At 39.6% G+C, this 17,377-nt stretch overlaps 1 protein-coding gene across 3 annotated transcripts in view; it reads left to right on the plus strand.

Annotated features, from left to right (window-relative positions):
* NUP153 (nucleoporin 153) overlaps nt 1-13,121 on the plus strand; it is a 66,847-nt gene extending 53,726 nt beyond the window's left edge. For all 3 annotated transcript variants that reach the window (XM_039521952.1, XM_039521950.1, XM_039521953.1), the window contains 6 exons: nt 2,221-2,415; nt 2,942-3,790; nt 6,100-6,468; nt 8,889-9,179; nt 11,855-12,017; nt 12,523-13,121. In XM_039521952.1, coding sequence (XP_039377886.1) covers nt 2,221-2,415; nt 2,942-3,790; nt 6,100-6,468; nt 8,889-9,179; nt 11,855-12,017; nt 12,523-12,607 — 1,952 coding nt within the window. In that variant the 3' untranslated portion in view covers nt 12,608-13,121. The remainder of the gene's footprint in view (nt 1-2,220; nt 2,416-2,941; nt 3,791-6,099; nt 6,469-8,888; nt 9,180-11,854; nt 12,018-12,522) is intronic.
* The last annotated feature ends 4,256 nt before the right edge of the window (nt 13,122-17,377 follow it).

Raw genomic sequence — 17,377 nt, forward strand, 5'->3', positions numbered from 1 at the left:
TAAATCATGATTTGAGGACTTCAGTAACACAGCCAGGGCCTATTACAGGAGTGGGTGGGTGAGGTTCCGTGGCCTGTGATGTACAGGTCAGACTAAATGATCATGATGGCTCCTTCTGGCCTCTGAGATGCTACCTGCATATACTTTCATTTTTACAACAGTTGAAGAGAACCACTCTTCCTTGCAGAAGCTTTGAGCTCTTTATAAATATGTTTTGACCCTGACTGCATCTGATTTTTGTTTGTAGTGCATAAAATTAATATGTTTTGATTTTTATTTATAATTTTATGCACCTGACTGCCACGTGGCTACTTTCAGTAAAGCTGGGCAGGAACAGAATGAAGGGAGATGCACTGAAATAAGGCCATCTATCTTTAGGCATAAAACTAGGAACATCTCCAAGTTGGGGCACCTTTTGCAGGAATAGGCATCCACAGAGAGAGCAGCTAGCTAGCCCGCCCACCTTCCTGGCCTAAGTGATGGCCACCAGAAAGGCCACTCCTCCAGAGAGCTAGAAAAAGGGAATCCCATTAAGGGTTTGGAAGTGGGGTGGGTCTGCAGACCACTAAGCCAAGACTCCAAAATGACTGTTGGCCAAGGCTTAGTTTGTAGATTTTCTGTGAGCTGTAAAAAATCTAGATTCTAGGTTGGTGGGAAATGATGGAAAACCCTTCCTAAAGGACCCCTGATGGACTTTAAGGATGAGTTGTTCTAGTAATATGTCATGTGCTATCACCTTTTTAAAGCCTTCCTGAAAAATTCTGACAACCACTCTGCACAGTTAGAGTGGAATTTCTTCCAAATATATATAATACATTCCAGAGATTGTTGCTTTTGTGGACTTTCAGCACCATAGTGAACACGTTGTTACTTCAGGGACGCTTGTGTGAGCTAGCCCTTTAGATGTGGCTTGTGAGGCTTTGGGCTATTGCTGAGAAGCGTTTTGGAAATAAAAGATTTCAGTGTGATCCCCATAATGCAGAAAACTGCATGGCCTCTAGAGCCATCAAGGATGAGAATTAGGGTGGGGGGAGAGGGCAAAGAATATCTGATCATTCTATAAGATAAATTGTGGGATGAGAGTGAATATCTTCCCTATCTTCCATGGTTGAAATCAAAGGAGGGTGAATTTGAGAAGAGTAGAAGGTGGGCAGGCAGTTCTTCAATCTGGCTGCTTTGAAGACCCAATTCATCGGGATATTTGCTGGGATTAAACTGGTGTTCCGGGGGACCCTTTATATACCTGCTGGATTTGGATTTGTGCTTCAGTCTGAGTATTTGTTATGGAAGTCAGACTGCCTGCTACGGAAGCAGCATCCACTGACACACTCTGTTGGGGGATGACAATGGGTCTAGGTTGCAGGGCAGGCAGAAGGAGCCAGCTACAAATGAGAGCAAGCCAGTGTTCAGATAATATGGTGCCTTCCATGTCTCTTCAAAGAAGCCTCTGTTGCTGTTGAAGCCAGTTGGTTTGGGTGATTTAGCATAGCATTGGGAGTCTGGAGCTCATGAGATCTAGCTCTTTTATCACTGACAGGGGTATGTGGTTTTAGACAAGTCTCTTCTTTCTGCCTTATCACCAGCCTTTCCTCTTCTCCTCTAGCCTTTTACAGTTGTGGCGGGTGGGGAGTAGCTTTAGCAACCAGCAAAGAGGAAGGAGGAGGAGGGGAGGAGCCACTGCTGCTGCAAGAGTGTTTAGTCCTCTGTTCAGGCTTACGGGGCAGAGAGAAAGGAGGAAGAGATCTGGTTGGAATTTGCTGATGAGTCTGCCTGGTAAATAACTCCTTACCTCATGGCATTTTACAAGTTGGGGCAGAATTAATTCCAAATCTGGTAATTACCTTCTGTCCACCTAAATTTCTCCTGCAGTTTCAGTTCGATACAGTCTCCTTCACTTTATATCTTAAATAGCTGAGGTATGTTGCTGTAGCCTATGAACTGCATTAGCTGTTTAAACCTAGCGTTGGCTGCATTTTAGGGTGCTTCCAGTAATCCCTCTGTGTCGTCTGTATATTACTTTTAAGTTTGTAAAGCTCTTCAAGATTCTTCAGAGATACTAAATTATATTTAAGATAATCTGCAGGTTTTGTTTCTGCCACTTGTGCTTGATCAGTTTATACATCTTGAAAGTGTAGCTGAAACTTAAGAGCTTCATAAAATGGTCATATTTATTTATTTTATATTTGAAATAGACTTTTAACACTTCCCTTTGTTTCCTAGGGGGTTCAGTGCCTGTGACTAGTAGCAGCACATCCTCTTTCTCTGCTCCTTCTGGAGGATTTCTGGGATTAGACAAATTCAAGAAACCTGAGGGAAGCTGGGACTGTGAAACATGCTTGGTACAAAACAAAGCAGAGGCCACAAAGTGCATAGCTTGTGAGAATGCAAAACCAGGCACCAAACCTGAGCTCAAAGGTAATGCTTCATGACGGAAATAATAATTGCACTCTTTCCATTGTTTTCTATCTGTTGTAGTGGAAGATTGGTGTGAATTGCCGCATTTTTCCAAAGTGTGTGTGTGATATATCAGAAGAAAAAAAAACTTTCACAAATTTATATATTAATTGTTAGGGCTCAGCATTGTCTTTGTGTGTATGTATGGGGGAAAATATCTCTTGTTGTGGGTGGAATAATGTTCTTGTTCGTAAAGTATTCCATATCACCAAATCTGTTAACTTTTTATATACACGTCAAACTTCGGTTTAGAGTGAGTCGTAAGTACAGTTCTTTGACCCTAGTTGCGGATACAGCGCCACTCATTTGAGAGGGTCTGTATGCTAGAGTAACTGACAATCTATAAACAAAAGGCATTTCTAGTAAAAGACTTTTGGATATAATTGGCTCAGGAAAGGATCAGGACCAGAATAGCAATGTTGTTGCAGAGCAGGACTTAAGTGCATGTGTCTGTATTACAAATGTAGTCTATTATTTCTTTCTGCAGGTTTTGGTACTGCTGCTGTGTCCTCAGATGCTGCTGCACCATCATTTAAATTTGGTATTCAGTCATCATCCTCTGAGTCATCTCAGACATTAGGAAGCACAGAAAGTTTTAAATTTGGAGAACAAGGGGGTTTGAAGTTTGGTACTACATCAGAGTTGGGATCTGTAACAAACAACATGACTGGGGGCTTCAGTTTCTCTAAAACTTCAGGGGACTTCAAATTTGGAGTCTCTTCCTCAGACTCTAAATCAGAGGAGAGTAAAAAAGACAGTAAGAATAGCAGTTTTAACTTTGGACTTCCCTCTGGTACAAGCAATCCATCTACTTCAGCATTTCAGTTTGGGACATCCAATCTTGGACAGCAGGAAAAGAAAGACGAACCTGTTTTAGGGGGTTTCAGTTTTGGCACAAGTTCTACTGCCTCCATAGCTACATCAGAGAATAAAACAGGAGTGAGTGGATTCAGTTTTGGAACAGTGGCAGAAAAGGAAGTTGCAGCAACTCCTTTTTTATTTAAAAAGTCAGAGGAGAAAAAAGATGAAACTCCTTCAGCCAAGGGAGGCTTCACTTTTGGCAGCATGGAGCCCGCATCTGCCTCACAGTTTGTCTTGGGAAGGACAGAGGAGAAACAGGACTCCGTTACCTCTGCTACTTCATTAGTGTTCAGGAAGACGGTTGACAATGAGGAGCCAAAGGCGCAACCCATCTTTTCATTTGGGAAGTCTGAGCAGACCAAAGAAGAGAGCACAGCAAAACCCCCATTCAGTTTCAACTTAACAAAACCAGAAGAGAAGGAAGCTGAGCAAACAAAGCCAGCTTTTACATTTGGGGCACAAACCAATACTGCAGGTAAAAGAATCTCTTGCCTTAAACTTTAGTTGTCTGGTCAAGTCCATGAAGTAACAAAATTAAGTCACTGCCAAGAAAACAAATATATTTGAGTGATTTGTCCGTGTGTTAGGTCTTTAGAAAAGCTTTTATTTACTACATGAAGATAAATTTACAATTTTGGGTCTTAGAGAATAACAGAATTGTTACAATTTCTCTATCGACTTCAGTGGAGTTGAACACCACTGATTGAAACTTTGACAAAATATTTACTGCACATAAGAACCATTCTCTAGTAGGCCTTGCCGAAATACAAAATTTGTACCTCTCGCTTTCCATACCAATAGTACAGTGTGGGTGCAGTTATCCCGGTGTAAAGGTGCCTTATACTGTGCAGCTTATTCCAATATGGGATAGGGAATATGCTATACTGCTATAACTGTGTCCACACGAGAAGTTATACCAGTATAACTATATCCATAAAAAAAGATAAAATAAATCACAGCCCTAACTGAAATAGTTACACTGGTACAAAATCTGGTACTAGTATATTGTCCCACATTAGCCCATATATTGGTAATATCTCCACCTTTGCAGGTGAAAATGAGCTTTTTATTGATGTCACTTTCTGGCTGTTAAGTTCTAGTTGTGCCCAACTACCTGTCATGTTTTAAAACCGACTTCTTTTCTCTAGAGGATTAGCAAAGAGTTTTGTCAGTAACTCTGACTAAAAATAGTGTTTTTAATTAGTCTCTTCACAGTGTTATGTTGTTTGAAATACTCAGGGTTGTGAGTTCAATCCTTGAGAAGGCCATTTGGGAATTGGTCCTGCTTTGAGCAGGGGTTTGGACTAGATGATCTCCTGAGGTCCCTTCCAACCCTAATGATCTATGAAATCCTAAAACTGCATGATGTTGCTAGACAAACAAGAGAATGAGGGCCCAGAGTTCTGAGATGAAATACCACGACACAAATATTTACAGTACTATTTTAATCCCAGAGTCAGTGTCATCAAGGACTCTTGTTAGTTCTAACTGAAAAGATTGGTGACAGCCCTTTATGGCGAAAGGGGAACTTAATTCCTCAAAGTGGCCCCATCTCCATCCCCAAAGAAAGGGAGAGATGAAACAGAGGCCTAAGTAATAGAAAAATGGAGACTGAGAAATGAAAGCAAGATGCCAGACAGTTAAGACTGAGAAATGGACACAGCAACAGACTTAGAGAAAGCTTAAAGCAGAGGTTCTCAAACAGAGGTTCGGGACCCCTCAGGGGGTCATGAGGTTATTACATGGTGGGGGTCGTGAGCTGTCAGCCTCCACCCCAAACCCCGCTTTGCCTCCTGCATTTATAATAGTGTTAAATATATTTTAAAAGTGTTTTTAATTGGAGGGGGGTCACACTCAGAGGCTTGCTATGTGAATGGGGTCACCGGTACAAAAGTTTGAGAGCCACTGGCTTAAAGCTTTGCCTTAATTCCAAAATGTGAGTAAACTTAGTTTAATGTCTTAAAACAAAATGGTTGATGAAGAAATCGGACTGAGGAGAGTTAGTCTTCTTTGCTTTTGTAGGAAATCTTGAAGGTACTTAAATATGCATATTTATATATGCACTTTTACCAGACAATTTTAATTATTTTCCAGATAGCACAGGGGTTAATTAGTAAACTTTAACCCCCATTAGAGATAAACAGGGCACCCTTGAATTTTTGTGAAAGTGCAACTAGGGTCGGACCTTGCAGCCTTTACACAGGCAAAGTGCTCACTTTAGTTGTTGAGTTTTGCCTGACTTAGGATCAGGTCCTTAGATTCACAGTGGGCTGGAGAAGAAATATCTCTAAATCAGTCTGTCCTTTTTCCCCCCTCGAAGTAGGATCCATTTAGCATAGCCATAAAACTATTTGTTCTGATGTCTCTTGGAATAATTTACTACCAAGCATTTCCACTACTGGAAAAACAAATTACTGGATGGCACAAAAACAAACCAAAACCCTGAAGTACTTGTACATATGTAATGCTAGTACATATTTCCTTAGCGAACACCCCTACTCTTGCCAGCCGCAAGTAGAGCCAAGACAGGAGTGCCTTTCCTCTGCCTTGTAGTCTTCTTCTTAACCCCCCCCCCCCCATCCCCCGTTGATTGTATTTTTCCTGGGAAAGAGACCAATTAATGCATTTCACCTTGGTTTTACATAGGTGAGATAGAAGCTGTGATACTTAGGTGTCATCCAGTGGTGTTGTTGGTATACAGTGCTTGAAACAAAAATATGTTGTGCCTTCAGCGCCTCATTTGCCATTTCTAAAGTAGTTCATAATTGCTTTCCTTCTTTTCAGATCAAGGGGCAGCAAAGCCAGCCTTTGGTTTCTTGAGCTCTGGTTCCTCCAGCACAGCCATACCAAGCACTTCAGCTAACAGCAGTAGTGTGTTTGGCAGCTCCTCCTCTGCCTCAAATCCTCCGCCAGTTGCCGCTGCCTTTTTGTTTGGACAGGCCAGCAACACTGTGAGCAGCTCTGCATTTGGCAATGCCTCCGAATCCAATGCCCCTCAGTCATTCGGGTTCTCTCAAGAAAACAAACCAGCAACCACCTCCTCCAGCACAGGTGCAGCTGTTGGTTCATTTCTCTTTGGGTCAGGAACAGGCAGTAACAATACTGCAACCCCTGGTTTCAACTTTGGGGCCACAACCACATCAAGTTCTACAGGTATATATACAATGTAGTGCTGGTAATGTCACAGTTGTGGGTAGATGTAGGACCAACACAATTTTATTTCCATCAGCATTTTACTGTGGAGAATACATGGGCTGTGTACAGGACTATTCATTATTCTTTGTACGACAAAGGAGTCAAACAATCATTAGTGGGGCTATCTTGTTATGAAAAAAAATGCCTAGCTCTTAGTACTTTTCATCAGCACATCTCAAGGACTTTGTCACAGAAATGTTTAGGAAAAGTCATAAGGCGTTCCTATTGGAAAAAAGGCAGAAGTATTAGAAACAAAGTGTCACAGGCATTGTTTTATACATCACATAACCTCCCTATTTGGTTTCCAGTTCATATAACTAGAGTTCTGCTTCCACCATGGAAACCGTAGAGAAATTTGATTGAAGTTATGGAATATTGCTGTACCAGAACCAGTTTTTGAAAATCCAGCCTAACATCCCAATTTTTAAAAATGTGAAGAGATTTTAAAAAATAAAAAAAGGGGGGTGGAACCTCTTGGAAAAGTTAAAGCTCTCACTAGATGTTGGCTGGTCTGGGTCCATTTGTTGCCACAATATTGTTGCTGTCATAGTTCTGTTGCTGAGCCCTTGGTTCTCAATTCGCCGCCTCTGCAGCTCAAATCAACTTGACAGCACTCAGGTTTCTCAGTGAAAATGGTTCATTTTTTAGCTTCCCACTCAACCTTCCACATGTGAAAATCCTCAAATGTCATTAGTATTTTTAAGCATAGAATTCTTGACTTCTTTACCTTAATGCAGCCATCTTCATTAGTGCAGCGTTTAAGCACAACACTCATGCGTTTGCTGCTGCTACTATGACTGGTTCATTTAAGTTCAGATTTGTTTCTTCCATGTTAATGAGTTAAGAACAGTGATCCTGTTTATCTTCCATTGATTCAAACAAATTAAAGATCAGAGTCTAAAATCCTAAAATGTGTCATCTAATTTGGCATGAGTTTAACTTAAACTCAAAGATACAGTGCAAGGCTCAAACCATCCAGTGATTTAAGTAAAATTTATTTTGTTGTTCTTTCTATTAAGAAGCAGAATTTAAATTTGGTTGTCTCCAACCCTCATAACCCCAGAAGTTACGTTCAGGAACTCTTTGTGCAAGAAGCAGCATTCAGAGTGTGGACCTGGAATTGCCATATGAAGAATTCCACATTTTTTAAGAACAAATAACATCCTAACTCTGAATTAGAGCTTGTTTGCCAGCAAACCAGCGTGTCACTTTGAATAAATTGCACTGAATCTGAGACAGAAATGACATGATATGAATTTATTTCTAATGCAGAAATCCAAAATTGTATGTGCAGTTAAGTCTGTTTTCCTTCATTCTAAGTTATAGTGCAGTAGACCATGCTCTTTTTCTCGGTTGTGTAAGTGCTGCCTGAAATGTGGTTAGACAAAATGAAAAGTCATTGAAATAGTGACACTTTCTACTTGGCAGATGTGTTCCCTGTGCGTTCAGTTGTTACTGGACGTCAGTTATATGTTTCTCTACTGCATTTTATTTCTGTTAGCGCAGCACAGCAAAGGCAGCTAGGAGAGTGAGCTAGGTAGGGTTCTATTTCTCCTATGCATCATCAGTAGAATTGTTTTACTGAATTCTAATCTTATACACAATTTGAAGAAAGTGAGATTGTCATTGGGGGCCTAATTTGGCCTGCAGGACTTACATTACTGGTGAGTCAGCTGTGACTGCAAGCAGGAAGGAACCCAGCTTAACTCAGATCTCAGGTTGAGTTTGTGGGCTCACAGTTATTGGAAGAACCTCAAACCTTATTGAGCACATTCGACATGGAATCATTAAGACAATAAACATGGGCACCCTCACCCCGCCACTTCTAGACAGGAGTAGAACCACACTTTAAATGTCTGACAGAAAAGTTACTAAAACTGAATAAATATAAATAAAAGTTTGCAAACTGCCCTCTTTGTTATTGGCTTGATGTGACACAAACAACTCTTAACAACTATATGAATAAAAATTCACCATTAGTGTGTACCTGCTATTAGATCAGATAATTGTGGTGTTTCTGTTGAACAATTTACTTCGTATAGTGACCATTTCATGTTAAGTATGAAATGCAATGTACAGGTATTTAGGCCAGGAGTAAAATTCTCTTTTTAAAAACCTGACAGTAACCCTTCATGCAGAGGAAATGTGCTGTTGTACCAATTGTGCTTTTTTCGGTGCTTGAATTGCTACTTTCAGTTTTATGTACTCCAGTTGTTGTAGGGGTTATTTCAGCCACTTCAGATTTCTTTTGGGCTTAAATGTAGCATTTGGTTGTTAATCCTGAAAGACGATGCTTTAAAAATGAAAGCCTAGTTTTGTCCTTGCAAAAAACCAGAATGCAATACTAAACTTTCTGGTCTGCTTCCTTGCTTTTCTAGGTTCTTCCTCTTCATTTGTGTTTGGCTCTGGGTCTTCAGCACCTGCTGCTGGTCCCAGCCAGACACCAGCATTTGGTGCCAGCCAGACACCAACATTTGGTCAAAGTCAAGGTGCCAGCCAGCCAAATGCTCCAACTTTTGGATCATTATCATCAACTTCATTATTTTCAGCTGGCTCTCAGCCTGCACCTCCAGCCTTCGGGTCTGTGTCAAGCAGTAATCAGCCTCCTGTGTTTGGACAGCAGGCAAGCCAACAGCCTGGCTTTGGCTCCGGTACAACACCTAATTCCGGTGAGTGCAAGCCCTTCATGGCTGACATCTGTTTTGGTCTCAAGATGTAGATTGTTTCTAGGAAGAATTCTCTGTAAATGTTCAGTAAGTAGTAAGGCTACGTGGGATTTCTTGCCAGCTTTTGGTAAAACGCTACAACTTTTAAGGAATACATTAAAAATAAAACAATCTCTTCTCTCAAACATAGTGCATATTAAACACTTTATTACAGATAGGAAATAGAATCTGATTATTATAACTTGTAATGTCCATTAACAGAATTATTCAGTAATTTGCCTCGTTCCTAGAGGTCAGATGTTACCCCCCCATCTTCATCAGAAACTTCCCCACAAAATTCATGAGGGTGAAATTAAGGTTGCAAGCACATCAGTGGTTTGTGTGTTTGTTCTCTTTCAAGAATGTTAGTGTTAAAATTAAGAAATCTTAGAACACAGTATGAAATATATGAAACTCACACCATGAGGTTGAAGGCAGTGTGACTTGAAGATGAATATAGTCTAAGCCTGGACAGGGCCATGCACGTGTGAGGATCCTCTTCTGTCACTGTAGTTTATTATTTATTATTGTTTTGATTATGGTAGCTTAAGTAGTAGTTTCTCAGAATAGAATCATATTTATTATTAAATAGAAAAATTTCCCAGCTTCCTTGTCTTTGTGGGAGCTTTATTCATTAACTGGGGCATATGCAGTAATTCTATAGAAATTATAAATATCATCTAGGAAAATAAGCAAATAATACAGGTCAGTAATCAGTTAGTCATAGCACAATATCAACACTTTATTTCCATTAGTTTGAAAGACTTAGTCAGCCCTCCTTTGATCTGGTGGCATTTAGAGATCAGTCTCTTTCTGATTCCCTGGTCTGCACAAAATATGTAATGTTTATATTGTGGTAGTGCCTAACTGCAAACCAAGTGAGGGCTCCATTGCATTAGGTGTTATACAAACATATTGAATGTTGTTGAGCCATCAGGGTGGTGAATTTGTAAACTTGTTAGCACAGTATAAACTGTTTGCTTAAATATCAAAACCACAACATTCAGCTGTAAAGGAAGATTTTATTTACAGCTAGGCTTGTAGCTGTAAGGTTACTGCTGTCACAGAAAATAGGGAAACAACAGTTTTAAAAGGGCACTGTCAAGTTTAAATGTATTTAAAAGAAAACCCACATTTCCTTACCTATATTAACGATAATACCCTTAAATTGTATGACTCATTCTTAAATCTGTTTTTTGCATTTCACTCAGTTTGGACAGTAGAAGTACAGTAGTCAGTTTCATTTTTGAGTGGATTTTGTTTGTCCTGTAATGGGCTGGGTTGTAAACATTGCAAATAAAGTGTTCAGATTGAAATAGTCAGGCCCCTGTCCTGCAGTGGGTGTGGTCCTCACCGCAGTCTGGGGTCTAGGTTTGGGGTTTAATGATTAACTTGAAATCTTAACTACCTTCAGCAATTTAAAAAAATTGCCTACCTTTTGGTTCAGGCAGTACACCTACCCTTGAGTCTGCCTCCCAGTTTTAATGGTTTTGCAGACTCATTTCGTATTTTTTTTTTAAAACTTTTACTCTTCATTTTCATTCTTATTGTATTTTTTTTATTTTGAACATTTTAATTTATACTTAGGCACCTAACTAAGTAGCCTAATTTTTAGAAGCTCTCCTATAGGTTTAAGAGACTGACTTTAGGGACCCACTTTTAAAAAAAATCTTACCTGTGATTTCTAACTCAGGGCTTGTCTACATTCCCCCCCCCCACCCCCCACCCCCTCTCCCGTAGACAAGGCCTTAGGTTCAGTAACACTTCTTTAACAGCACCAACATTTGGGCTTAAGCTATGGGAGTGTCCTTTTAAGTTGAAATCACAGTAGTTGTGACTTCAGTATTGAAAAATGTAAGTTGCAAAGAAATACTTGGTTAATAAAAGTGAGGTGCCTTGGCTTGCCTTGCCTAGAAGAATTCTCTTCTGGAGCCTGTCTGTAACTGAGTCCTCTCACTGAAAGCCTATGTGAATATGCTGAAACTCATCTGTTTGAACCATTCTGTTGTTTGTTTGATAACAAACAATACTTGAATATAATTCTTGGTTCAGAAAACTTTACAGTATGTATTGACTTACGAATGACCAGATAAATTGTAAACCACTTCAAGTATTATGCATAAATCCAATCTGTGGGCAGCATTACCTGTGATTACAAATGTATTTTAAGTATAGCTCTTCAATTTCCTTTTTGAAAGGCTTCCTAAAAATGTTCAGACCATTCAAAATATGCCACATGCCCTGCTTTTATAATTAATTATTCTTACTTCTAAAGGCACATAGTTTGAAATGCACAAATATCGAGAATAAAGAGGAATTGACTGTCATTTACCCTAAATGACTTAATAAACGCGCTGCACATATTAAAAGCTGCCGCATTCACACCTTCTATCTGAATCAGCAATGCTGAAGTAGCCGTTGGCTTGAAAGTCCCAGTCCTCCATGAAGTTGCCCCACTTAAATGAGTTAATATTTTTAGTGTAGATTTTAGGTTAGTTACAGCAATAGCTACTTTGGTATCACTGCTTTAGGGAAGCCTGTAGTCTTGTGACACAAACTTATGTGGTAGAATGGCAAAGGGGAAGAAATGTGATTTTTTTGCATTGGAGGCGTTAAACGTAGACTTCGTCTTTTTTTAGGTGCTGTATTCCAGTTTGGACGTAGTGATACTAATTTCAGCTTCACAAGTAATAGTCCAGGAGTATTTACTTTTGGTGGAAATCCAGGTGCACCAGCGCCACCAACCCAGCCTTCTAGCTCTTCAGGATTTCCATTTAACCCGACTCCAGCATTTACAATGGGGTAAGAATATCTTTAAGTGACTAAAAGGGTGGTGGTGGGAGGAATAAGGATCCTAATTCATAGTGTTGAGTATGTGCAGCGTCTAACTCCCAAATCAGTCTTCATTTACATGATTATTTAGGTGTTCTGACATAAAGGGGCCTGATTTGCAGATGTTGAGCATCTGTCCGCTGAAGATCAGGTTCTTTTTAAAGTGTCTGAAGTGAGGCACAGAATCACTTTTTATGCATGAAAATTAGGCCACCTTTCATGTTTGCAGACCTTGCATCTACTTTAAAGCCAGCTACTTATTCATCTTGTTCTGTGTGTTCTGTACTGTAATACAGGAAACGCGGATGCTTATTTTGTTTCTGGAATCCTTCTCTTGCGTCGGATTTTATGAAGTTTGGGCCTGGCTAATTGCTGTCAGAATACAGATGGTTATTTTAAATTATTCCAGAAAAATCCTGAGATTTGCAGTGGCAGCATGCTAGATTTTTGACTACTTGTGAATTCTTTTTGACAGGTCTAACGGGAAAAATATTTTCTCTGCTTCTGGATCTTCAGTTTCTGGGCGGAAGATAAAGACTGCAGTTAGACGTAGAAAATAATTGTCAGTGGTTGTTAGACAGCAACTTTCACAACAGCTGGTGCCCTGCACTTATTGGATTGTACCTCATGCTGGGTTTAGCTGAAGTCAGATCTGCCTAAAGAAATTCAAAACTCTGCTGTCTTTTTCCTCATTTAGTTTTCTTTGGTAAGAGGTAGAGTTGGCAACAGGAAGGTTCTCAAGCAAAACTATTTTAGAATCCAGCAATTTCTTTATTCAGACTTGGCATGGTCTGGCTATAGACATGAATATAGCCCGCACAGCAAATAGCTTTGTATAATACCTCTTCATCTGCACCACTATGTGCGCTCATTTGCGTTTACTGACGCCTCAAAATTGTAATTATATCAGTGAAGGGATTCTGTATAGAGTAGAGAATGTTGATAATGAATGATTTCTATGCTGAGTTTGTGCTGGTGTATGTGTGAAGTGAGTGAGTTGGGTGTATTGTGCACTAAAATTTTCTGATAGAGGAAGACTGATTAAAGGATGGTCCCTGCTAAGGACTTGTTAGATCTGTAGTTCTCCATTTAATAATTATATGCTATTTCTATATTTTCATTCTTACAGCTCTTTATCACCTGTCTCGCCTTTTTGTTATTTTATTATGAAAAAGTGTAAATACAATTTTGTTTCTCTCTTTTGGCATAACAAATCTGTGAACTTGAAATTTTAATTTTGTGTTATGGCAATTTTTGTTTAGTATTGTCTCAGATTTTATTATGTAAATCCCATTATTCAAAGTTGCCTAAATCCATTTGGAAAATCTTTAAATAAAATTGGGAATTCTTAAAGTGAGTTTATTGGCTTTTCTGATCCATTTTTGTTTGGACCAAAAACCAGTATTGTACAAAGTATTAAGTATATATTTTTATATTTACAGAAATGGACTGTGGTGACTTTGGATAATAAGGAAAAAGTTTAATATTAAAGCCATGTTTATTACAGTATAATTAACATGTTAAACCATGGGATAAATGCCATCAATAAAAATTATGAAATATTGTTTGTTGTAGTTTTAACTCACAATGAAACCTATCTGTAAGATTAAGCATTGTGTCCATCAGAATAGAGGTCATACCTCCCTGCAACATTTCTGCTTTCAACAGAAATACTGAGATTGGTATAAATGTGTTCTCTGTGATTTAATGGCTCCTCTAAACGAGGGGATGTCCAAACTTCTCAACCCCGAGGGGCTGTAACTGGCTACTTACTTGGAGCCTGAGGGCTGCACCTAACTTGCATATACATTTACATACTTTTAAAAATCAAAATAAATGCACATAACCATAATATTTGCTTGTACTTGTATTTTACTTGATTTAATTAAAAGTGCTGCTGCTTGGAATTCAATAGCACTGAAAACCAACAAAAAAGTCAAGACAGTCAGAGACCTGTAGCATATGGGACTGAGGCCTAGGGTGTCTCAAACTGAAAAGGACTTGCTGGTGACCTGGCTGATTGGTTACATAGGTCTGGCTCCTTGTCATGGTTTCCAGCTGTTAAATATTTTCCTAGTATTCCATGAAAGCAAGTGTAATTGTCCTGGAGCTTCTAAGTGATTGCAAATGGGAAGGGATGGTGGTCCGTGAGACTCTAGTGAAGATGTTAGAAAGCCTCTGAATGTAGAATAATTTTAGGGAAATTCTAAAATCCCTACTCCCAGGTCATCTGTTCTGGTGGCTTCCAGTGTATTGATTAGAACTTCTGAGGCAGCAGTGAGCTGGTGTAAGACAAGCTGATCTCAGAGTTCACTGGGGAATGGTCAGACACCCACCTCGGCTGCCAATATTGTTCACCCCAGGGAGTGCTAATTGTTTATGGTCCAGAAACAGACTGGTGGGACAAACACCAGTGGTTGTATTACATAAGTAAGGAGGCATTCCTGGAACTGTGTGTACCTTGACAAGAGCATCCATTTCCCTGAGGAAACAAGCTTCCTCAGATTGTTACTGGTCTGTCGGGCTGAGGATGGTTTAGAGGTTGCATGGTATGCAGCAGCATCTGCCACACATCCATTTAGAGGTTTATCCAACTGGACGTTCAGAAACATGGATTTGCTGGAACCCAGGTATCTATTCTACTGTGTTAAGTTATGTTACATGGGCTGAGGAGCTATATGTGGTTAACACTTCAAACTTCCCTGGTGTAGACAAATCCAAAGCGTTAAACATTTTACATAATGTTCTAGCCTATTAGAATTACTAAAGCACAAGCATGTACTAAAATTTTTAAAAGTTAAGTGTTTTGATAGCTAAGATATTTGTGGCCTTAATCACTTATCAAATTATATTTTTAAAACTGACAACAGCTTTGTAGTTAAATGTGCTAGTCATCTCTGAAAACAGGGAACTTAGTCATACTCTTAGCTGCTTCTTTTCAGAAGTTTGACTGTGCTGGAACCTCAAGTTTCTCTTCACTTCCAAAATAGGTGGTTGGGGCGGGGGGAGGGGTGTTGGTTTTTTTGACAGACATCTATCTTAGCTTGCTGTAAAAGCCTAGTGGAGACAAGGTGTAGGGCTGGAGTAGTCTCACCTAGCTCTGTTGCTCTAAGCAACATCAGAAAACTTAATAAAAATGACGCTGGTCTATTTCCAGTAGGGCTCCCCTTGGTGGAGCTGTACAGGTGATGGGAACAGTTGGAAACTTGGGAGGGGCAGCTCACCTACTTCACTATTACTGTACTGCTCACCTTTGAAAGCAGTAATTACCTATTTCAAGGGTTCAGCTGCTTTCAGTGCAGTTAGTTTACACTGGCTACACTTGAGCTATTGCCACACATTAGCTAACCTCAAGTGACTTTGGCCAAACTACAAAACAACACTGAGGATGCACAAAGTGATTGGATTAGCAGCAAGGTCTCACTACTTTATTAAAGCCGGGTCTACATTGGGAAGGCTTTGCTGGAATAGCTATCAGCATACCACGTTGGCAAAGCACTCCTACTGTGGACAATACCAGATGCTGGGGTGTTTCCCGCCTCCCATGAGAGAAATAGATTATACCAGCAAAACAGTGCTTTTGCTAGTATAAATGCATCTGTTTGAGGGGCTTTTTTGAGCTTCAGTTCACAGCAGATGACGGGCTAACTCACTCAGGTTAAAGTACCTCATTCAAACTAGAGACAAGTGTATGGACAGGAGTTGGGTTAAGGCAATACAAGTTGTAGGCTGAGTTATCAGTAAAGATAAGCCCTCAAAGTCACCTAGTGTAATACCAAGGAATTATTTTCATTCTCTCTCACTGTGGGCAGAAAATGGCCTCTATACAGGAAGGAAGGAAGTTGTAGTGGTTCCTAGAGTATGCCGGAAGTGTTAGCTAAACCTTTAAAATAAACATCCCTTTTATCTTAGCCAAGCCATACTTGCAGTGAAGAGCTACTGATGCTCTACAGGAAAAAAAATGTCAACACGTGGCAACGCTCCAGCTACAATACTACCAGAGCTGCAACTCATCCCATTGCTGCAAGGATTCTGCATCATGACTGAATTAACCTTCTTATAAAGCAAAGCACACACTCCCTCATAAGTAATTTCTTCTGAAATATGCCTAAAGCCTGAAACAGGAGCTGCTTATTGCAAAGAGAACTTTTCAACCTACCACCTTTAGGTAGTCTCGTTCACAGAACTCTGAATGGTAATATCGAGGTTGATTTTAATCACTCCTCAGCATTCAACTGCAGCTCCCCACCCAACACTTCTCCATAAGTGGAGACACACTTCAGTCCATGATTAGCTTGTCCTTTTCCCCTTTCACTGTTTTTACCTTGCATCTTTCATACCTAATGCTTTAGCTGAAGCAGGAATACAAAAGGGTATTTGTATTTTATACAGACCAGCCTACAGTCACTGAGGCTTGTCAACTGTGCTATTGCTATCCAGTTTTGTGATAACTAGAGCAGAACTTGGTCACATTTAATTGATAGGCTAAAGGCACTTTAGAAGTGAATTCTTAAAGCTGATGTTCTAAATAGGCAAACAGCTGTGAATGAACTTTTTTATGAAAGGCAGAGCAGGGAAGCCAAACATGTACTTGCTAGCAAACTGTAGCTATGACGAAGGAATTAATTTCAAAACTCAAAGGTTTGTGGTAATGTCACTCTTCCAATGAAAGGACACTTCAGGGCTTAGATTTTTATTGAGGAATTGAATGGTATAAATGGTCTTTGATGTATCAGACAACTGAATGCCCTGATCAATTCCAAACAAAGTGGCAACTGCAAGCACCCATTTGAGTGTGAGAAACAGACTGAAGCCAGAGGCAGTGACAGCTGAATTCAAGTACTTTGTAAAAACAAACTTCTAATTTGAGAGAAGATTAAATATATAAACAAGAGAAAGTACACCGTTAACTGTAGCAATTCACCATAAATCTGGTCATATGATTGACATCTTGAGCACTTAAGAGCAGAACCTTAACATGAGAGGTCAAGTTTCTTTTTTTTGATTCTACAATCTGTTTTGAAGTTTTGCTCTAGTACAGTCTCTCTACTTTGCAGTCTGTTGCACCATACCATCTACAGGCAACTGATAAGGTCATATGCACCCTTCTGTGATACATAGAATGAATTCATTTATATAGAGGAAACTAGATTCCTGTTTAGAATGCTATGAGCCTTTCAGAAATCTTGATTTGAGTTTTAGTTTTAAAGGTTATAACTAATCTTAAGAGTTCAAAAATGCACATCTTCAGGGAGAAGACCATACATCATTAGAACAATTTTATGCTGGTACAATTAAGCTCGATCCACACCCATTAGACATTCCAGCTT

The sequence above is a fragment of the Mauremys reevesii genome, linkage group 2, assembly GCF_016161935.1.
Source record: "Mauremys reevesii isolate NIE-2019 linkage group 2, ASM1616193v1, whole genome shotgun sequence".
Taxonomy (NCBI): Eukaryota; Metazoa; Chordata; order Testudines; family Geoemydidae; genus Mauremys; species Mauremys reevesii.